This window comes from Mesocricetus auratus, unplaced genomic scaffold (assembly GCF_017639785.1).
Source record: "Mesocricetus auratus isolate SY011 unplaced genomic scaffold, BCM_Maur_2.0 Super-Scaffold_100707, whole genome shotgun sequence".
In the NCBI taxonomy this organism is placed as follows: Eukaryota; Metazoa; Chordata; class Mammalia; order Rodentia; family Cricetidae; genus Mesocricetus; species Mesocricetus auratus.
Genome location: NW_024429269.1, coordinates 7,651,185 through 7,674,688, shown reverse-complemented (window position 1 = coordinate 7,674,688; position 23,504 = coordinate 7,651,185). Strand labels below are relative to the sequence as shown.

Here is a 23,504-nt window from a genome sequence, read left to right as displayed (position 1 = left end):
CCCAGTTTTGACCTAGCGCAGGCGGCTGCACTGGTTTGTAGGTAAGGAATGTACCTACAATCTAATTCAGTCCTCATGGCAGCCTAAGATTACAGTGCTGCAGTTGACCAGCTGCATGAGACTCTGGTTGTACACTGTCCTGGCCAGGGTGGGGCTGCTCCTCTTACCCACGTGAGCACAGCTAGGCCGAGTTCCAGGGCGCTGAGCTGAGGTCTTAAGGAAGCCTTGCTGTTGGCTCAACCTCCCTTCCCTCCTTGCTTTTTTCTAGTTGTTAAAAACAGAGGCTGCCTGCGCATTCTAATGGGAAAGTCTCCATGACCGAAGCCGCCACCCTCGCCTCTGTCCTGTCTGTTCTTCCTGCTCTAGTTGCCTACGGGGGTGGTTAGGACCTTTGACGTTTTGCTTAATGGATTGCCTGTTCTTATATTGGAGTTTCTAGTATGGTTTTTGTTTCTGGTTCAAAAGAACATACAAAAAATTACTTCCCAGTTTTGGGATCTGGGCATGTGTCTATGACCATCCAATGCTTTTTTCTTGATGTAGAGTAAAAATTTTAAAAATGGATTAGAAAATGACTTGTTTTCATTCATGGTCTTTCTAGGTTGAATACGAATGTGGAATTGTATCAGAGTCTCCAGAAATTACTAGATGATAAAAAGCTTATGGATTCCCTGGATGCAGAAACCAGGTACTCAACGTTCATTCATTTCCTTTGACTGACTGCAGGCCATGCTGGAGAGCCTCTGGCCTTCTGGGTTGGAGTGTTGCCTCCATCTCTCTGCCTCACTGGCCGAGCCCTACAAGGCTGCTTCTCAGATTGCTTTGTTCATTGCTGCAAGATGAATGACCAGTGCCTCCTGTTAAATCATGCCATCTCTATGCTTATAGTTCCTTAATAGCATTATAGGGACATAGCAGCAAATTGATTTTCTGGGTGGCTCTCAGGATCCTTAAAATGATGAGCTCTGACTCATTAGGTTACAGTTATTCATTATTATTAGAAGCCTGGTGCTAACTCAGTACACAGAAGTACTTGATGTATGACCTTGGATCCTTAGTTCTTTGCTTAAATTTTTCTATAAGATAAATGTAGGACAAGTGGGAAGCTTAGTAGGTGAAAGTATCTGTCAGTAAGCCCAGTGATCTGAGTTCAGTCCCTGGGATCCACATGGTGGAAGGAAAAAACTGACCCCATGGAAGTTGTTCTCTGACCTCTGTACTTATGCTATGACAGGTGTGTACATGTACACACACACACATACACACACACACACATACACACACACACACTGATACATATGCATGCATGCAAAATAAATGAATGAAATGTAATAATAAGGTAAGTATAGTAGGACTCATCATTTATTTGCTTAGATATTGATGTCATAACATAGAAATTCTTTCTTCACCTATTTATCCTTTTTGTTTATGGGACACATATTCTTTGACTACCTAATTTCCCTCTTCCTGCTTCCATCTCTGTGTTTTTCTCCCTATGTAACTTGACACCCCAACTAAAGCTTTGTTCCGTGGAGGTCAGTTGGGAATGGAACCTTGCTTTCAGTTCAGATATGAGTTCCAGGCAGTGGTACACTGTGTGTATGAGTTCTGGGGACTTACCTCACTTGCCAGCAGGTGTGCAGAGACCTGGTCTTGTTTCTCCCATTACCCCTGAAGCTCAGGCTCTTAGTGGAGCTAGCTATGTCATCTGGGAAGGTGTTTCATCTCCTAGTCAGCGAGTTTATGACTATAGAAGGGTTTTCTACTGTACTTAGAATGATTTTGAAGTTGTAAAGAAGACTCCAGAATAGGCTGGGAAAAATCTGATAAAGTAACAAAAAGTCTTGAACCAGATTTTGCAAACGTGCGCAGAAGCTTTATACTTAAAGTTGTAATATTCTAGATAATGGAGGAATGGAGAAATTTCAGCCAGAGGGACAGATCTGGTTATAACTGTGTAGTATGTAATGAGTCATTTCACATCAATGGGGGAAAACCTGATTTTTAGCAAATGATGCTGGGCCAGTGGCCTTTCAGGGAAAAGAGAATTGTTTCATCAATCAAAGATGGATTTTAAAAAAATTATACATGGTATTTTTGGATTATAATCCTAGATATTCATGAAGCTAAGGTAGGAAGAACCAAGCTCAAGGACTTGCTGAGGTACAGAGCAAGTATAAGACCCTGTCACAAAATAAAAAGTAAAACAATAACAACAATAAAACCAGGCTTGACTCAATAGTGAGTTGTTGCTTAGTGTGTGCAAGCTCAAAGTCTTGTCCCTAACCTAATCAATCAGCCATCTATCAATAATTTGAAAAAGAGAAGTCATAAAAGCATAGATCTCTTGAGATGTGGTAGGTCTTTCTTGACATTATACCAAAAGGAAAGATAGATTTGATTACATAAAAATTGCAAACTTTTTATGGTCAAACTCTTCTATATAGAAAGTCATAAAATACAAATGAGACACAGTTACATGACAAAGGGTTACTATATTTATCATATTAATCGACCTTATACATTACTTGGAATAAATAGAGAAGAGTATATGCAAAAATGAAACAGAATTTGCTTTTGTGAAGGTCTCATTTCACAAGATAAGGACTAGGAATAAATGCTCATTAAGTTTACACTGTTAGTTGTAGCTAAACACTGGTCTTGTGGCAGTTGGAAGACGTGGCTCTAGAATTATACTCCAGGGCTGACTCTTGGCGAAGTAGCTTGCTGAGCCCTAGTTCCCTTTGTCAAAAGGGCATTTGGGTGAGATAATTCATGTAAAGTGTTTTGTTTGGTACTGTACCCCAGATTGGATGTGATGCCAAGTGGAATAAGGCGGGGAACACCCAGTACTCAACACAGGTTGAAACAGCATAGAAGTGGTTGTTAGTAATTTGTAATAATGGGGCCTCCAATCAACTATAAATTGTTGTAGGGAGGACTGTTAGAGAATGCGTTTTGAAATATGAATACTTTTTGATCAGCTTAATTTCTTGGAATGTAGAAAACAAACAGGGGTACAGAAATGCATATAATACTTTGGTTTTTGATATTTTTGGTTTGGTTGGATTTTGAGACAGGGTCTCTTGTACCCATGCTACCCTTGAACTGCTCTGCCTGCCTCTGCTCCTCATGTGTGGGGTTACAGGTGTGAACCACTGTGCCCAGCCACATGTAGGTTTTTAAAAATTACATCAGTTACAGAAATGGAGAAAATAGAAAATATTTAGCTTCTACAACAGAGTCTAACACAAATGTGAAAAGTTGTATTTTTTCATGAGTGGAATTATCAGAGAATGTATTAATTTCAAAGTTATACTTTTGAAGAATATTTAAATATAAGAAGATATTGAGTGTTTATGATGGAATAGTATGCAGAAAAAAATCAAATCCATAACTTTTTACAATAAAGAGATATCATGAAATATTTTTGCCTAAGACACCTTTGATTAAGGAGAGTTTTGTGTTTTTACTGTGCTTAGGAAAGGGAGATGGTATGAGGTGGATAAGGAGACCAGTTAGGGGTATGCAAATTATTCTGCATTTAAGAAAGCATACCAATGACTGAATTGTTAATGGGATTCATTCATTCGTCCACTCATTCTTTCTTTAATCATTTGTTTGTTTCTTTGTTTATCACAAAACAGTCTCTAGAATTCCCTATTAGTCCAGTATTGCTCAAACTTGTAATTTTCCTGACTCTTTTTTCCCAAGTGCTGGAGCTATGGGCTTCCCAGATCCCCTGCAAGGCCCCTGAAGTTTTAGGATTTTAGATCCTGGGCTGAGTACAGCTCACTGCTAGAGAACATACCTGGTACATGCAAGGCCCTGAGTGTGACCCAGCACCATGGGGATAGCAGGTGGGAAGATGTTTAGAATAATGTTAGGTCTATGCATCCAGTGAAACAGGTGTGGTGCTCGCTCATGATCCCAGCACTCAGGAGGCTGAGGCAGGAGGATCACAAGTTTGAGGCCAGTTTGGGCTGTATAGCAAGATTCTACCTTATAAAACAAAAACAGCAATAAATTCATAAGTAGAATTGTAATATACAATAGTCAGGATAATAAATATATCCATTTTGAGAAGTTGAAGCCAGAAGGATATATCAAATACTCCGTTAGTCTACCACCAGAAACAGAAGCAGCTTAACAACAAACAAACAAACAAACAAACAACACGTCATTGATAGGAAAGTAGAAAATTGGCTTCAAGCCTGAAGACAGACTAAAGAGAAAGCACAGGTCCTCTTTGGAGAATGCATGCAGGGCCTTGAGAAGCTGTCTAAGTGTGAACTGATCCTGGTTTTAGTTACTCAGGCTTGGATGGAGTTGAAATAATTATGATCTTAGTTTTCCCAGCTAACATGTAATAAGCTTTTACATGATAAGCTAGTAGAGACTCTCAGTCAACTGGGATTGTACCTATTTTCAAGATACTAAGCTCCTTGTTTCAGACAAATAAACAGATTGTGGGTATGCTTGTCTCTGTGTGTTGAGCTAGTTTTTTACAGTAAATTTCAGAAGTCCTGATTTGAACACAAAGACTGATTTTGTTTGTAGTTTTAATGAACTCCTGTAACTTGTGCTCACTTTTCTTTTAGGCGAGTGGCTGAGCTATTTATGTTTGATTTTGAAATAAGTGGAATCCATCTAGATGAAGAAGAGGTAAATATTTTTCTTAATCTTTTGAAAATATGCTTTTAAATTTATTTATCATACGTGTATGACTTGGCCTGCATTTATGTATGTGCACCCCATGCATGGCCTTGGAGGTCAGAAGATTTCAGAGCCCCTGGCACTGCAGTTACAGATGGTTGTAAACCACCATGTGGGTATTGGGAACCAATCCCTGGTCCTCTGTAAGATCAACAAGTGCTCTTAATCTTTGAACCTTCTCTATATCCCTATTTTTTCTTTCTTGAAACAGGGTCTATTTTAGCCTCAGCTGGCCTGGAACTGCTGTGTAGACTCGGCTGGCCTCAAACTCACTCAGCCTCCTTAGTGCCTGAATTAAAGGTGTGTGCTACCACACAGGGTGCATTATTTATTTATTTGTTTGCTCTGAGATTGGGTCTTTTGTAGCTCAGGTTGGCTTTGATCTTGCTATGTAGTTGAGGATGAACTTGAACTTCTGATCTTTCGCCAGACTCAGGGCTGGAGGTTGAACTCGGGGCCTGGCGTGTGCCAGGGCAAGCACTCTACTAGCTGAGCTCCATCCTCAGCTCTTTTTCTGTTTTTGAAGACAGCGTTACGTGTTGACCAACGTGCTGTGTAGCAGAGGCTGGCCTTGAATTCCTGGCCTTCCTGCCTTCACATCCTACTCGGATTACAGGCATGTGCCACCAAACCAGGCTTTCAGCTGTTTTTGACTGGTGGTGTTACTAACATTTAGTTGCCAGAGCCCTTGTGTTTCACTTGACTGGGTAAACTCTTAGGACTTTTTTCATGTGTCATAAAATTCTTCTGTAGGTAGTGTTTAAAAGTAGTGCTCTCTGGAAGCCAGCCCATTCATTACCCCTGATAATCCAGAATGAAGCAACAACACAGTTGGAGTGTTAAGTATCATGGAATGAAGCTGAGATGGAGAGTAAGGGGCTGTTGACAGAGGTGTCCGTTCTCACTGTGCATGCCTGGTGGGTCCACACGCTTGCTATGACAGCAGAGGTGCTGGTGTGACCTACAGAGTTCACTCTGGCTGGAGGGCCTGACACATTGTCTACACCTCTGTGTTATAGGTGTAGAAGCAAAGTAACTTGCTCAGGCTCTCAGCTTTAGTGCCAGGAGTTCTCACACTGGCTGCTGCTGTCCTAAGAATGTGATACTCTGCCAAATGAGTCCCTGGTGTGGGCAGCAGCTCAGTGTTGGGGTAGAGGAGAGACTGGGTACCATCAAGAGTGGCTTCCAACTGCTTGACAACAGCCTAGTATTAGTTTTTAAAAGATAGCTTTGCCCATCCTAATAACTGCAGTGAATTCAAATCCATTTATCTCGGAACAGAAGTTGGTTTATCAGAATGTCTTGGGAAGTACGTGGCATTCTTGGGCTTGTGTAACCAGACCCCTGTGCCGGAGACTTCTCTGTCTGGATCAACCAACTTCAGATTAAAAACATTCAGGAAAAAACGTGTCTGCCTTGAGCTGAGAGAAGACTTCTAAACAATACTTTTTGTGCTCTCACCTGGTTTTCACGTAGACCTATGGCTTCCTAAGTGATGGAGAGATTTTCTAAAGTTGAAGGAAGGAGGTGCACAGGTTGCTTGCAAATTCAGACGGACTGATCATGTGTGAATATTGCTGTCGAAGTAGGGGTGTTTTGTCACCAGTCAATACCAAGGAACAATTCTATGCCATAGCTGATAAATAGGTCTCCATCTTTCCGTTTGTCTCTCCTGTCTCTTAATTTTGTTTTTTGTTTTTGTTTTTTTTGAGGCACTGGATCCTTTTTTGTAGCACAGACTGGCCTTTGAACTTGTGGTGATCCTCTTGCCTTAGCCTCCTGAATGCTAGGATCACTTGTGTGAGCTGGTTTTGAACTCCTGGGCTCAAGCACTTCTCCTGCCATGGTTTCCCTGGAATAACTGTAGCTACAGGAAGTGCTTCTCATAGTTTCACAGGGTGTGTAGAGTCCTGACCTATGCACTGTGGACTGTTTGGGAATGATGAAATGATGTGCCTGGAAGGTCACTAAATTCATAAACTGAACTATATTTTATTTTTCCAGAGTGTTTAATACTTGATAAAATTTGGGGGATGAGTAATTTTATTACAGTGTGCTTCATGTTTTTCATAAAAAAGCTTTGGGAAAAATTTTAGAGTGGTAATTCATAATTTTTGTTATTCTACTGATTGCCACTAGGTGGCAATACATTGCTGCAAGAGAAGTTAGAACTAAAAAGACATTAGAGTTGCTAGAAACCAAATTTCCCAGTAAAGTTTGGTTTTCTATATTAAAAACTTTAGGTTATTATTTTACATTTACTCTGTTTGAGGCAGGAGTCTTGTTATATAACCCAGGCTGGCATTAAACTTCAGTGTAGTCCAGGCTGACTTTGAACATTCAAAATGCCTCTCAGTATTCCCCAGTACTGGGATTATATATGTGTATCACCATATCTGGTTTATTTATATTTTCAGCCTTTTTGTTTTTGAGGCAGGGTCTCATGCAACCCAGTGTGGCATGGAATCACTATGTTTCTGAGGCTGGCATTGAACTTCTAATCTTGCTGTTTCCATTCCCTGTGTTCTGGGATTGTACATATCCAGTTTGTGCAGTGCTGAGGACCAAGTTCAGGACTTTCAAGCTGAGATGCACCACCCCAGTGCTTCTCAGCTTCTTGTCAGATACATCTCACAAACGTGTCTGAAAAAAGCTAGTGCTGCTTGATAATATTTTAAGGCAGGTTATAAGATCACCCAAATCCCACCATAAGCCAGTCTGAAGCCTCATTGAATGTGCATACCTCATCCTGTAATAGACCTCAGAGATTACGTGGGGCACAGTTTATGTTTCATCTTAAAGTATTTGTGGTGCATGCCGGGGATGAGACTCAGCAGGCAGAGTGCTTGCCTGGCATGCATGAAGCCCTCAGTGTTGCATAGAACAAGTATGATGGTGCAAAGCTTGTAATCCCATCATTCAGTGGGGCTGGGATCTGACACGTAAGGTCATCCTCAGCTCTGTAGCTAGCCTGGGCTGCGTGAGACTGTCTTAAAACAAAACAAAACAAAACAAAACAAAAAAAACCCTCTTTTTTGAGGTGACTCTTTTGACCATGGACCTACAGAAATCCCTTCTCTCCGTGGAGATTGTGCTCTGGAGGTATGACTACAAACTAAAGCTTGCACGCCGGTACCAGCACTCACTGCGTGGCTGTCCATGTACCACGCCCTTGGGGCACAGTGTGGAGTACAGCTCTGCCCGCTCAGGCCTCTGCTGCTTCTCTGTTTATTTTTTGTTTGTTATAGTTATTGATTTTTACAATTTTTGAGGCAGGATCTGAGTGGCCTTGAGCCAGTGGCCCTCCTGCCATAGTGTCCTGGTCTAGCATAGCAAGAACATTCCCTGTGCCCCTTGAGTCTGCTGCTAAGGGCTTTGTTGCTGTCACTGCGTAGGATCCGTGTGTGAACCAGAGCCTCTGAGCTGAGTCTCTTGAGTGTTCACTACTGTTTTGTGCAGAACAATGTTTCGCATTTTGTCTTGTAAGATTCTGTATCTTTGCAATTTACTCATCAAATACTTCATTTTTCTTACTTCAGAAATACTATAAAAGTGCCACCAAAGAGGTGTAACCAGCCCACTTGTTGACTGATTTAATGAAGGATTTGGGGGACAGAGGATTACACTCAATGTTGATTTCTTACCACTGTAGAATGTCTGTTTGTGAAACGCTAATTTACACTGCTTTTAAATACCTTTCCTCCCACTTGCAGCGCAAGAGAGCAGTGGACCTCAATGTCAAGATCCTGGATTTGAGCAGTGCTTTTCTCATGGGAACCAACTTTCCCAACAAAATCCAGAAGCATCTCTTACCAGAGCACATTCGGCACCACTTTGCCCGCGATGGGAGTTATGCAGTCGTTGACGGTCTACATGCAGAAGCCTCGGATGACTTGGTAGGAATCCCCCATTGCTTGTTGTTCATCTCCTTCTGACCACCAATGGACGTGTGTAACTGCTGTCTTAACCCCCAAGTCATTAGTGACATGATGTCATAGTCCTAAAAATTTTGTTGCATTACTAAGCTCTGAAAATTTAACTTGTGGCACAGTTAATTCCACAAATACTTTGAGTAAGAAAAATGGTGAAAATTCATATCTCTCAGGGAATTCATTTTGGGAGTACAGTTAATGGCTGGTGACCTTCAAGGTCACATGGTGACTTTTAAGGCCTTAAGCGCTTTCTAGCATAGAGACAGGAGCACTGGCAAATTGACCTCCCCGTGTGCAGTTGTGCCCCGTAAAAGCGCTGTAGCCCTGGGGAGGCTGTTCCTTCACTCTGTAGCCCTGGGGAGGCTGTTCCTTCACTCTGTAGCCCTGGGGAGGCTGTTCCTTCACTCCGGAAGCCATGGCTAGCTGCGGGTAACGTGGGAACACTGGCCCGGTGGTTGGTGCACAGGAATTTGAGCCATGACATTGGATCTTTGACTGTCTCTTCTTTCCCTCTCATTCTCTAACCACAGGTTCGGGAAGCTGCTTATAAAATTTTTCTTTATCCCAATGCTGGTCAGCTGAAATGTTTAGAAGAACTGCTAAGCAGCAGAGATCTTCTGGCAAACTTAGTAGGTTATTCTACGTTTTCCCACAGGGCCCTCCAGGGAACCATAGCTCAGACTCCAGGTGAGCCCATTTATCCAACTTCAAAGAACAAACAGGACTTAGAGGAAATAGCATTTCTATCTAGTGAATGGGGGGGTGGATTGACAGTGCTGAGGAGCCACCCTAGGAGACTATGCTCACAGCCTAGAACTTCTGATTTTAAATATCTATAAATGAAAAAAAAAAAGACATTTGCCTTGTAGCCCAGCCTATTTTTGAATTAAAGATCTTCTGAGTTTCTTGGATGCTGAAATTATAGCATGAGCTACCATGTCTAACAGTGTCTTGTTTTTTAATACATTTAGAGTACCATTTGTTGATAGTTTTGACATTTTTTAATGGAACTCATCTTTAAATAGAGTTAGTAATTTGACCAGAATTGTGTGTATGTGCTGAGAGCAAGTCAAATCCAAGTCTTCACTTGTTATTAATTTAATTTAATTTTAACTCAGCCCAGTGTCCTCAGATTAGTTGGAAGTAGACTGAAAGGATAAAGGGTAGTGTTTTTCCTGAGTCAAGGTGGTGAGGTCCTAGCCTTGCACAGTCCTGCAGGGAATGGTCTGTGCTAGGTGGACAGGGGATGTGGGATTGGACAAACTGGCTTTGTGTTGGGCTGAGGTCCTGATGAGTCAGGGAACCTAGGAGAAAATGTCCAGCACAGTGGGTAATGGAAATGCTGGGAACTTTTCAGGGGCATTTTAGCATTCTGTGATTAAGACAGGGAGTCAGCAGCAGGGTGCTGAGACAGTGCAGCCGCTTAGACTCCAGGTGTGCTTTGGAGGTGTTGGTGGAGAGGGAGGAGCAGACAGTGCAGTTTGTTGCAGAGCACTCGCACATGCTGTTGTAGAAAGAGGGAGGGAGCACTGGGAAGGACTCTGGGGAGGAGTTCTCAGTTTCCTTCTGTCTTTGTTGCTTCCTTATGCAGCCCCCCTTTTCCAGAATGCTCCTTCATTCCTCAGAGTTCTTTCACATCTTTCACACACCTCCCTATAAGGCCGCTTCCCTCAACCTGGTCACTCTGTCCAGCCTGGCTCCTTTGCTCACATTTGCAGCTTTACAGGGATGAGCTCCAAACCCACCTCTTCCATGATAAACTCCCCAAATTTGTGCTTTTCTGCTTTCCTTGGACTTTGTCCTTGAACCTTTAAAGCATTTATTTTATTTTTATTTTTTTTTATGCCCGCTATACAACCCACACATGCAACTCTGTCACAAAGTTCCATTTCAGCTCTTAAAACTGGTTTCATAAAACTTAATTTCTGAATTGACATTATATGGTATAAACACACACACACACACACACACATACACACACATATATATATCACGTACATATAGTGTATTGGTTTTGAGACTCATGTATCTCAAGCTGTTGAGAATGACCCTGAACTTTGATCCTCCTGCCTCCACTACTTGCCTAGTGCTACCTTGCAGGAGTGTGCTGCAGCACTGTTTTATTTTGTGTGGTTCTGTAGTTACCGTTAATATCAGTGAGGTTAAAATACAGCATTTTTACTTTTGTATAATGCTATTAGAATATTGCTGTTACTGTATCATTATATGTCATTTAACTCCTCACTAGCCCTGTGAAGTAGGGTTTGGTTTATGAGTCACAGAAGGAATATAAGGTTAGGGATTGTCTTAGTTAGGGTTCCTATGCTGGGAAGAGACACCGTGACCACAACACTTCTTATAAAGAAAAACATTTAATTGGGGTGACTTGTAGTTTCAGAGGTTTGGTCCATTGTCATCATGATGCAGGACACGGAAGCATACAGACAGACATGGTGCTGGAGAAGGAGCTGAGAGTCTTGATCCACAGGAAATGAACTGTCTACCCCACTGAGTGTAGCTTGAGCGAAGGCGACCTCGAAGCCCACCCCCACAGTGACACATTTCTTCCAACAAGGCCACACCTACTCCAACAAAGCCACACTTCCTAATAGCGACACTCCCTTTGGGGAGACATTTTCTTTCAAACCACCACAGGGGTATTGCCAAAAAACATGGCATAACAGGAATCTACACATACCTCTGAAATGTAGGTTATCATAGCTGGAACCAGGAGGTCTTTCTGAGCTGCAACTCTATCAGGTACTGGCCTGGGCCCTAGGATCAGCTCATTGTGACAGGAGGAAGAGAGTGGTTCCTTCACACAGTTGGTATTGCTGTGGAAAGATGGAGCAGAGGTGGGGCATAGCATTAAGTGTGCCTTTGCCAGGGAGACTTGTGTAGAAATGTGATGCACATGTAGGATATGGTATGCTCCAGAGTAGGCCTGGCAAGTTACTAGAATGAATCTTTAGTCCCCTGGAAGAAGGTGCAACCATGTGTCAAGGTCTCAAGGTAGAAATGTGCCAGATATATCTGAGGAAAGGCCAGAGTGGGGCTTAATGATATGTTGAGGGCTGCATGAAGGACCCTGCCCTGGGTGAGATGAAGGCTTTCAGGGTGTGGTCAGACAAGGAAAGTGATCTGACTGGCACTGTAATGACAGGTGCTACTGATATCGAGATGACTGTAATAGGATGAGGTGAGGGGAACACATTTGGGAGCTATTTTGTGACACTCATGAGGAGAAATGATGGCATTTTGACCAGGATGCAAGTGCAGCTGATCCATGGGCACCAGCTTCTAGGTACATGGTGTTTTGAAGGAAGAGCTTTACCCTGAGCAGCTAGAAAGATTGGTATAGTGGGGATCAGGAGCCTGATTTGGTTCAAGATAAAGTTAAGATGCTGTTGTCTTAAAGTGATCACGGTACATACATGGATGTGGGCCGAAGGCTCTGAGATAATTAAGTTGCAATATTTACTTAAAGGCTTGGGGCTGTATGAGGTCACGGATGGAGAACACCATGAGGAACGGAAGGCTGAGAACTGGCTCTGGGCTGCTATGAGTTCCGGCTGTGAGGAAGTAGTGGGACAGTGAGTAAGAAGAAAAGGAAGCAGAGTGTGTCTCCTGGAAGCCACCAGGAGAGGCCTAAGGAGAGCAGAGGGACTTCCTGACGTGGACACAGTGGCAGGCCAGTGTAGAGAGGACTGGGGACTGGCCATTGGCCCAGGCTTACTAGAGTTCACTAGACTCACACAAGTCTATTGGATCCCATGAGTGACAAGCAAGTGGTTGGCATAGTAACGGTTTTAGAGAGAGACTGCTGTACCCAGTCATATGAGATGTGACCTATGTCCTTCAGCACCTAAAGCTTGCTGCCAAGTGATTAGTCCAGACAACAGTGCCTTGGAGTTTTAGTAGGTGGGTGTTTGTCAGCTGATGAGATGGCTTGGGAGTTTCACAAGGTGATGGCATTGAAGGAATGCTGAGTCTCCAGAGAGCAGGGCAGAAGGAAAGGAAGTAAGGTTACACTGCTCATCCATTTGGTGGCTGAATTGGAGCAACCATGTAGTGAGCAAGCATTGGGTTTACTTTTAGAGAGTTTCACATTCGGTGGTGTGCGCGTGCGTACATGCATACAGGTGTGCCTGTAGGTCTGTTGTAGATGTTGGGTGCCTTCTTCATTTGCTTTATACCTTGTTTTTGAGACATGATCTCTCCCTGAACCTAGCCTGTGTCAATTAGGTTGGATTATCTTGCCAGTAAGCTCCAGGGAACCTTGTGTGTCCCCTCCCCAGTGTTGGGGTTGCAGGCAAGTGCTGCTATACCTGTTTGTTTTTCTTTGTGGAATTTGGAGGCTGGAAACTGGTCCTCATGCTCACATGGCGAGCACTTCACTGACTTCATCATCTCCTCAAAGTCAGTCTTTTTGGTATATCGTTTCCAGATTCTTTGCATATCACCAGAAAAACACAATGGGCAGCCAAACGAAGCATGGCTATGTGGAGTCAGCTGCATGCATAGAGATGGGCTTGGAACTGTTGTCTGTGGTAGCTAGGATGGTGGGAAGAGCTTCAAATGCAGGCTTTTGTCTCCCTTCAGTTTCTGACGCAGTGAACTTGGCTCACAGACTGAGTATGAGGCTTCGTGAAGATGACAGGGCAAGGAACTGAGGTTGTGGTTTATGCTAACCCCATTCCCTGCCTAGTGTTTCATTTCACTCCGAAAGGAGATAGCTTAAAGAGAGGGCAAGAAATTAAACCCATAGAAAAGATCATCTGGAAAAAATAAAGGCGATGTTTGTGGCTGACTGAAACACACATGAAAGCATTGCATGGAGTTTGGGGCAGAAGACACCATCGGGCACTTTCCATGGGAACGATGGGTTCTCACTCTGGTCCTCACAGGGCCTTGCTCATGCTGACTCTGGTGGACAAGCTGCAGTTCAGACCAAAGTCCAATTACAAGACCTTGTGTAGTTCTGCTTGGGGTTGATACTGAGTAGGTTATTTACAGTTGTCTGTAAATAACAAAAGTAACCCAGAGAAACTTTGCTTTTTAAAGTTGGGTTTTTGGTAAACAATTTTTCTGAACTGTACTGACATTATTTATGTTTTTATTAGTGTATATTATATAAGATGATGGGTTTCAGAGTCGCATTTTTGTTTAAATATATCATGAACTTTGACTCTATTCACTCCCCGTTACTCTCCCCTTCCTCTCTCCTCTACTGTGAGTCCTCTTAGTCGTGCTATGATCAAACTCATTGTAAATATGTGTACAACTCTCTAAGAATAAGTTAAAACTTTTAAATGACAATCTCCAGTTCCATCCAGTTTCCTGAAAATAACATAATTTATTTATGGCTGAGTAAAGCGCTCTCTCTCTCTCTCTCTCTCTCTCTCTCTCTCTCTCTCTCTCTCTCTCTCTCTCTCTCTCTCTCACACACACACACACACACACAGAGGGACATTACTTCATTGTTTCTTCTGTGGATGAAACTAGACTGTTTCTGTGATTTGGCTGCTGTGAGTGGGTGAACATTGCTGTGGTACATTGGCTGAGTCCTATGGGTAGCACACAAGACTGGTATGGCTGGACCTTAAGGTGGTTCTTTTAGGTTTTCTGTTCCCCCACTGTCGATTTCTAGAGTAACTGTACATTACATTACCACCAGCAGTGAACAGGGACTTCTCCCTGCCCATCCTAGCCAGAATCTGTTGAATTTTTTGTGTTTGTTTTTCTAGTAACAGTCATTCTGATTAGAGTGTGGATGGAATTTCAGTGTAGATTTTCATTTCCATGATGGTTAGGGATGTTGAGCAATTTTGAGACAAGGTTTCTCTTTGGAGCTGGACTGGGCTGGCCTTGATTCCTGTCACAGTGTCCTGTGTGCTGAGATTACTGGCATGCACTGATTTTTAGACTCAAGCCAGCATCTAGCCATCTTGACAATTAGGGACAGTTAGACATATCTTGACACTTCTTTTACATACATTTGGATAGGAATTTTGGATTGTTTTTAAAGGTTTATTTATTTATTATGTATACAGTCTTTGCCTGCATGTATTCCTGCATACCAAAAGAGGGCACCAGATCTCATTATAAATGGTTGTAAACCACCACGTGATTGCTGGGAATTGAACTCAGGACCTCTGGAAGAGCAGCCCGTATTCTTAACCTCTGAGCCATCTCTTCAGCCCCGAAGTTTGAATTTTTTTCCTTTTTTCTTTCCATTAATGCTCTTAACATTGGGTGTGATCCAAGGCTTTGAATTAGTACTCTGTAAGTTTAATTTGTTTTTTCACAGGAGATATTCAGTGTGTAGAAATAATCCCAAACAAATGGAGGCTACTCTGCCTACCTCTGAAAATCATCACTTTAGGAGAGACTAGATGTGCGATGACCCCCACACTGCAATTTTAACATGTATGTTTGTGTTATTTCACATAATTGAAAATATTTTCTTTTGGATTTTATCTTTAGAGACTGTCATGCAGTTCCTTGAGAAACTATCTGACAAACTCTCGGAAAGGTTAGTTGGTATTCTGTTTACTATTTTAGTGTGCAGTCAACTTGTGAGTGTTGTGTGAGTACGTGTGTTTGTGTGTATGCACATCCAAGTACATGTACAGTACACATGCACACATGCATGTCACTCTACCTCTGTCACTCTACCTTATACTTTGAGACAGGCTCTCTCACTGGAACCCAGGCTTGCCAATTCAGGTAGTCTAGCTACCAGCTTGCTCCAGGGATGCCTTATCTCCTCTTCTTAAATGCCCTCCTGGCATGCACGTGGGTCCTGGGGATCGAACTCTCCTCCGCACACTTGTGCACCTCCTCATGTGTCTCCCCACTTTCTGCACTTACATTTGTTTTAAGAATTAAGAAGTAATTTACTAAGAATATAAACTTAAATGTTAGTCAGATCTGTTAGCAGGAGGTTGTCCCCTTGAGAGGACATTGAAATTAGCCGCCCTATGATACCAGTCTTAACAACTCAGCTAGTTCTCCTTGTCAACTCACTCATTTGTATCTATTTACCTACCTTTCCAAGGTGTTCTTGAAACCATTTGTTTTAAACTGTGTCATTAATTATAGCAAACTCAGAGTAGCATGCGTCTTTGGGGGCAAAATGCAGGAGCCCTCGGGTGCAGTGAGTCTCCTGGGTTTGGGGTTTTGTTTTAAGGATTCTCTGCTTTGGTGTTTGTAATGCTAACTGTGTCGCCTTTCTGCCTCACACCCAATGGTGGTCCCGTTTGTCCCCTGCTGCTGTCTCTGCCCTTCCTTCCAGTCCCTTACCTCCAGTACTTGCCCTTAGTGGGCTCTCTTCCAGCACTTGGAGAAGGGGAGGCTTCCTTGCCCTGTTATATCCAGGGTTCCAGGAAGAGGTATGCCATGGTTTGGGGACCCAGGCAAAGGTGACCTCTTACCTGCCTTACAAGCCATTTTTGACCACAGGAACACATTTCGTGTACTCAGATTTCTGTTTGGGATTTTTAAAAATGGTTTATTTTATGTGCTTAGTGTTTTGTCTGTATGTATGTGTGTGTACTGAGTGCAGCCTGGTGTTTGTGGAGGTCAGAAGAGGGTATCAGATTTCCTGGGATTGAAGTTACAGAAAGTTATGAGCAGCTATTGGGTGCTGGGAACTGAATTCAAGTCCTCTTAAAGAGTTGTACATGCTCTTAACCCCAGAGCCATTTCTCCAGTCCCATCTGTTTGGGATTTTTAAACTTGTGATTTTGAATCACTTTCTAACTTGGCTATGCTTATCCCTTCTAAAATCTTTTAATACCAGTGAACCAGTGTCTCCATTACAGTGAAGAGGGAATGTTGATTTGAAGTTTCTTAGTTTACTTGCATTTGCTTGAAGGGTTCTCCATTTATGTGTAGCTATAGATTGTATTTTCAGCAAATGTGACTTCATAAGCTTGTAGGTTTATATGTGTGTGTATATGTATGTATGTATGTTAATTCTAAAAGATACCTCCTGTTATTGCCCAACGTTTTTCTGTAGGGAAAAGTGGTGAATGGTGGTTATAACTACAATCTGTATGGATGCTCTGTGGAGAGGAACTGTCAGTCTTCTGTATTTGGGGTGCTAAGTTAACTCTGCTGGTGAATCTGCACTTGCTTCTGCTTCCCAAGCTTTAGTGCTTCCAAGGCGTGTGTTGCATTGTGCGTATGGTAGAATTCGTATTGACGATGATCAATGTAGCCTCATATGACACTTTCATAAAAATTGGATTAATTACAGTTTGCTTTCTGTAGTAAAAGACATCTAGTTTTATTAATATATGACTGTTGGAAAGGTTCAAAGTTTATCCTTACTGCAATTACTAAAGTTTTTCTTAAGTAATGATAGACTTGTTTTGCAGAACTGCAAAAGACTTTGAGATGATGAGAGGAATGAAAATGAAACTAAATCCTCAAAATTCTGTAAGTTAAATATGGTGATTTTTTCAAATGATATAAACAGTATTTCTACTAAAAGCATTATCTCTTGATTCTAGAACTTTCTTTTTAATTTAAAATTTGTTCTTTACAGTTTCGTAGATATGTATAAGTAATTTGATCATATTTCCTTCCCCCATTAGTCTCTTATTCCTTTCCTCATGTCTTGTGCATGTGTGTTTCACTGCATTTGACTAGGGTGCTTATGTGAGCATGGGTAGTGAGCATGAGTAGTGGGTCATTTATTTACTTCAGCAAGGACAACTTACCAGAGGAGTATGATTCCTTCCATTAATTGCTTGTAGCTCTATAGGGAGAGTCATCCCTTATCAATATGAAGGAATATGGACCAGCCCAGAAGACAGTTTTACAGCACTCCTTCCCATCCTGTAGCTCTTACATTTTTTTCCAACCAGCCCTCTTCTATGATGTCCTGAGCCTTGGAGAAGGGGTGATGTAGATGCCCCATTTGAGACTGATTCAGTCAAGCTGGCTGGCCAGCCAGTGAGCCTAGGGCATCTTCCTGACTTCTCTCTCCCACTGGGGTACAAGCATGCACTACCATACTCAGTGTTTTACATGTATCCTGGGGATTGAATTCAGGTCCTCATTCTTATACAGCAAGCACTTTATTACCAAGCTCTCCTCCTGTCCCCATCCCGTGACACACTGCTCTCTTGTTAAGTCACTGCCTTCCTGCACCACCATCTCTGCTGAGGCTGAAATTTGGAAGGGTGAGGGTCACATGACAGTTGGAGTGCTGAAGCCTTTCTCAGAGCCAGGTGTTGTGCCTTTGTGGGAGGCACTGTGACTCAGTGAGTGGCCACCTGCGGGGCAGGCTATACAGAGACAGGCCAGTGTGGCAGGACATAGTAGGGGTGTTCACCTCAGCAGTTGCTGTGTGGTATCGACCCCTGGTGGGTAAGAATGGCCTTCCCGCTCCCCCTGGTCAGTAAGACCGGCCTTCCCGCTCCCCCTGGTCAGTAAGACCGGCCTTCCCGCTCAGGCTTGCACTCAGCCTCCTGCACTGGTTGCCGCAGAACTGCCATTGCTTCTGCTAGCTTTTGTTTTGTTTGAGGTAGGATTTGCGCTCAAGTCCTCAAACTTGGGGTCCTGCCCCAAATTCCCAAGGGCTGGGATTATAAGCCTAAGCTGCCATGCTCTGTTCTTGTACTACCTCCTTAAGACATACAGGTTCTTTGCTGAGACTGGAGTTGATTCTGCCTTAGTTACATTTTAAATTACTGCTTCAATATTGGGGCTGTACCCTAACCTTCTTGCTCAGTTTCACAAAGCATGCTTGTCTCATTTTTGTAGTGTAGGTATGGATTCATATCTGGGCTATGCTTTGAGAAAACTTGGATTCTAGCTGATTTAGCCAATTAATGTCGACTTTTGTTGATTACACTTTAGAATGTCATTTACATTTGCCCCAGATCCTAGGGTTATGCCTTATTTGAGCCCCTCTATATATTAGTTACAGAGAAGTTAAATTGTGTCATGCTATGGTTTTTAAATGTTTTTTCTCATATATGTTAAAAATAACTGGTTTATCTATTATAAGCTGACCAAGTTTCTGATAAAAATAATGAGATGGTCAATATGTTTGCTGACAGTGAACCATTTCCTTTCAGGAACTAATGCCTTGGGACCCTCCCTACTACAGTGGTGTGATTCGTGCAGAGAGGTAAGCTTTCCCAGAAAGACTCCTGCAGGGAGGGATCAGGAGTTAATGCACTGAGTACTTTGCACATTAGTGACACAGCTGCTCAGGTGCCCTCATCACACACCTGCCTTCCCTGAGCCACATCTCTGTCTGACGGCAGAGTCTCATTTGCAGGGTCTTGGTTTGATGCTCTGCAGGCCAGTACTTGTGTGGCTTGTGCCTGTCCTTAATTCTCTGGACACTGCTGTCTCATGAGTTTACACTCCATTTAAAAAAACATATTAATTTTTTTTATTTATTTGCATGTGTGTATGTGGGGAAGGGCATACACAGCACGTGTGGTTAGAGGACAACCTGCAGGAGTCAGTTCTCTCCATTTTGTGTGTCTTGGGGATTGAACTCAGGACATCAGACCTGGCAACAGGCACCTGCACTCACGGGGCCATCCTGCCAGCCTGCTATCCCTACTTTAAAGCTCCAAGGAACACATGCACGCTCTTGCGTGTGTACACACACACACACACACACACACACACACACACACACACACACACACACACACACGTACGCAGGCACGCACGCATACCTAGAGTTTTCAGGAATCATGAATTCTTTGTTAGTTCTTCAAGCCCTTGCCAACACCAAATAAAAGTAATCATACAATGAGAATTTGGGGAAGAGAATGGCATAATGTCTTGAACAGCATTCAAAGACTTTTTACATTTAAGTATTTATTCATATTTATTTGAGTCTGTTCATGTACATACCGTGGCACGTGTGCGGGTCAAGGACACCTTGAAGGAGTCATTTCTCTCCTTGTGATTGAACTCATGGCAAATGTTTTTACCTGCTGAACTATTTTGCCAACCCTAAATGGCTCTTGTTTTAGTCCAGCAGATTTGTTTTGTTTTTCTATGCAGGTTCTCTCTGCGTAGCCCTGACTCTTCTGGAATTAGCTCTGGAGACCAGGCTGGCCTCAAATTTACAGAGATCTGCCTGCTTCTGTCTCTCGAGTGCTGGGATTAAAGTCACTACCACTGCCTGGCAGTTCGGCAGATTTGTTTAATGCAGTGTAGCCTTTAGGGGTTTGGGGTATACATGCTTGACCCGTTTTCCAGCCCAGCTATGCTGTGATGAGCTCTGGCTTGTTTGTTGACTGTTAACTCAGCAAAAGAAGCAGGAAAGGATGTGGGAGTATCTCAGAAGAATTTGTATGTAGTGTCTGCCCTCATGTCATCTGTTGTACTGGTTTACAGGGCTGAGCTCGGGCTGAAGTTTTAGCAGTGTGGGTAAAGAAAGGTACAGGGCAGGTAATGGATGAGAGCGGAAGAGGACACTGGTTTGGATTTGAGCTCAGGAGATGGGACAGTGAAGAGGTCGAAAGCCTTGTTCGAGTCGTCCACTTTGAACACACTTAGGTGTGTGGCTTACATGGAGGGGAGAGCAGAAGTGACTTTCTTTGCAGCCTGCTTTTCTTTAAGCTCAGCACAGGGACTGTTTTGCATTATGTTAAGACTTGAGACCTGTTTGTGGTTAGTTTTTCATTTAGCTGCCTAAAGAAGAAAACTAACCTGTTTAGAAGTAGGTGGAGAATTAGCGTGTGTTAGGACTGCCCAGGAGTGATGTGGGGAGCCAGCAGTGAACGGAGGACTATGGCTTAATCTCAAAGAGCAGCTGCTGTTGGCTTTTTCAATTAGGGTCTTCCCAGAAACTAGGTCTCTTAAGTTTGAAGAAATAGGAAAAGTATCTGAAATAGCTTTATTTGAAATTAAAATTTATTTTGGAATGGCAATGCATTTATATGGCTTAAAACATCAGAACAGTGGTAGGAAGATGCTCATTAGGAAACGTTGGCCCCATCCCTGCCCTGACCCTCAGGGACCGTTTTCTAGAGCTGTTTAATCTGCCCCTGTCAGCACCCGGGTTTTGCTCCTCATGCCTTGGCAGGCGTTGTCTCTTTTCCTGAAAGCAGCTAGCTTCAGTGGCCTGGGTATGTGCTGGTGCTGTGTCACATCAAGATGTTTTCTGAAGGGGTAGTTTCCTAGTATCTACTTCGCGCTAAGCCTCAAAACTCTCAGAAGTAGTCACATAATAAAGTGACTGTCACAGATGAACTTCTGTTTAGTGTGTGAAATCTTATTTTTATTGACGGAGACATAATGACCTTGGTACTTTACATTTTTTCAAATGAACCTTTATTATGAAATTATGAAAAGCTTCAAAATAAACAGAAAAGAAACAATGCAAATGGCTGCTTGATGCTCACCTCTGGGGGCCACTGAGCATCAAGTTGTGCTGGGTTTGTTCCTCCTGCCCCCCTTTGATTTCTGTGTCGCGTTTTTGTCCTTCTTTCCCTGTCCCATTGACCTGTCCTTCAAGTCAGTCTTATATTCTGTTTGTACACTCACATGCTCTGAGGAACGTGGACATCTTATGGAATGTCAGCATCATAACGTTACAGTACCTAATGTTACCGGTACCTACTCCACAGTAGTGTTTCTTGATGGTGTGTATTCAGCTTTCTGTTATTTTACGAAGACACTGAGACAGTTGGCATCTCAGGAGGATAGGCTGGGTTTTGCTCCTAGTTTTGGAGGCTCCAGTGTATGGTTCTCTCTGATGTCTATCATTCCTCTCAAGGCTACAACCTCGTTTTCTGGGACACAGCACACGAATGAGTGTTTTCTATTAGTAATCTGTAATATCCTTTGTGACTCAGGTTCTTTGACCCTGTTGCATTTCTTCTTATATTGGAGGAGAGTGAAATCCACCCATGGCTTTCTTTGCTGTGTGGCAGTCATCATGGTAGCAGTGTGTTGGATCTGGCTTTCCCCCAAGAAGCCATTCTTTACATACATTGGAGCCTACGAAATGTTTCTTATTTTCCTGGTGTGAAAGTCAAGACCCTAGAAGCCCAAAGTACACACCCAGAAGGGACCTGTGTTCTAATTTCAAGCTTAGGGTTTGTGATGGTTTGAATGAGAATGACCCCCATAATCTGATATATTTGAATGTGTGGTCCCTGGTTGGTAGAGTTGTTTAGGAAGGATGAGGAGGTGTGGCCTTGTTGGAGGAGGTGAGTCACTGGGTTGTGGGCTTTGAAATTTCACTCTCTACAGATCAGATGAAAGCTCTCTGCTACTGCCCACACTCCATGACTGTCTGCCTGCTACCACACTCCCCACCATGATGATCATGGACTAACCCTCTGAAACTTTAAGCACGACCATAGTTAAATGCTTTCTTCTGTAAGTTGCCTTGGTTGTGGCTCTTCATAGTAGTAGAACAGTCACTAAGACAGAGCTTTTCTTTCTGATGTCACCAGCGTCTTTGGGCCTTTGTTTCCTCGGGTATAATTCTTGTCCCATGTGTGTCATGGAATTAAGTGAGGAATACAGAGAAAGTGCCCTGTAGATTTAGAGTACCGTGATGGGGTGCGGTAATGTCAAACCACTGCAGGTCCATTTTTGCCAGTGATTCTGACTTGATGATAACCAGTGTCTTCCTTTTGGTCAATTTCTTCCTGTTTGCCTGTGCACCTTCTGTGACATCCTTCAACTTAAGCCCCTCCCTCAGGTCCTGGAGAGCTTGTGGTCCTCTCCTGTTTCTTCCCTGGCAAACTTTTCCTCCGCAGGCATCTATGCTGGAGGTGTGTTCTCTCTAATTTCTGTGGTCTCCTGTAGCCCTGCCAATCTCTCTGCTAGGCTTTCAGATTTTCAGGATGAGCTATTATGTGGCAGACCTACAGGACACAAATGTCTGTAATTTCTGTTTTGTCTGAAAAATCCTTTGTTTCTTCAGTTTTGAAGGATGACTATTTAATATAGGGTTCTTGGTTAGTGTTTTTTTTTTCTGTTGACATTTTTAGTATTTCCGCTCACATTTTCTAACTACATGATTTCTGAATAGTCCATTGTAATTCTTATCCTTTTTCTCTGTAGTAAAGGTGATTTTTTTCCCACAATTTTAAAAGAAGGGGTTGTCTTTGATTTTTCTGTAGTTAGCAATGCTACAATAAATTTGGTAGGAGATGGCTCTACTTATTGATGTTCTCTCTTTCTAGTTCTCTGTTTTGGTGCCTGGTGGTTTTTTTTTTTTTCTACATTGTTTAGGTTTTTGTTATTATTGAGACACCTCACTGTGTGGTCCAGATGCCCTGGAACTTAGTCTTCTTGCCCCAGCCCTTGGTTGGGGGTAGGGACATGACATGTAACACCACTGGCAGGTGTTGGTTTTCATTTGGAAACTTCGTAGCCACTGTGACAAATGTTTTCTTCTATTGTTCTCATTATTTATACTTCACAACTTTGTAGTTATCCTATAAATCTTGGATAGTTTTATCTATTTTTCATTCCTCCCCCTCTCTATCTCTCTCTATTTCTATTTTGTTTTCCCCCTAAGTCAGTGTCAGTCTCACTGTTGCCTCCCACAACTTGTACTCCCCCTGCCTCTGCTTCCCCTATACTCCCCATGCCCTGGCATTCAGGTTTGAAAAGCTTTTATCGACATTGATTCTAGCTCAGTGATTCTTTCTCCACGATTCTAAGTCTGTGAGCCCTTTCAAGGCGTTCTTTATTTCTGTCACAATGTTTTTGGTTTCTGCCATATTCTTTTTCTTCTGAAGTTCCTTCTGTCTGCATACATTACCCATCTGTTCTTGTGACATTGTCTACTTTTTCTTTTAGAGCCCTTAAGATGTTAATCATAATTATTTCACAGCCCTGTCTGTT

At 42.7% G+C, this 23,504-nt stretch overlaps 1 protein-coding gene across 1 annotated transcript in view; it reads left to right on the top strand.

Moving 5' to 3' along the window:
• Positions 1-23,504, top strand: part of LOC101825843 (mitochondrial intermediate peptidase) — a 114,813-nt gene that overhangs the window by 9,212 nt on the left and 82,097 nt on the right. Inside the window, exons 4-10 of the mRNA XM_005075291.4 lie at positions 602-688; positions 4,602-4,665; positions 8,430-8,612; positions 9,179-9,335; positions 15,135-15,183; positions 17,033-17,093; positions 18,743-18,795. Coding sequence (XP_005075348.1) covers positions 602-688; positions 4,602-4,665; positions 8,430-8,612; positions 9,179-9,335; positions 15,135-15,183; positions 17,033-17,093; positions 18,743-18,795 — 654 coding nt within the window. The remainder of the gene's footprint in view (positions 1-601; positions 689-4,601; positions 4,666-8,429; positions 8,613-9,178; positions 9,336-15,134; positions 15,184-17,032; positions 17,094-18,742; positions 18,796-23,504) is intronic.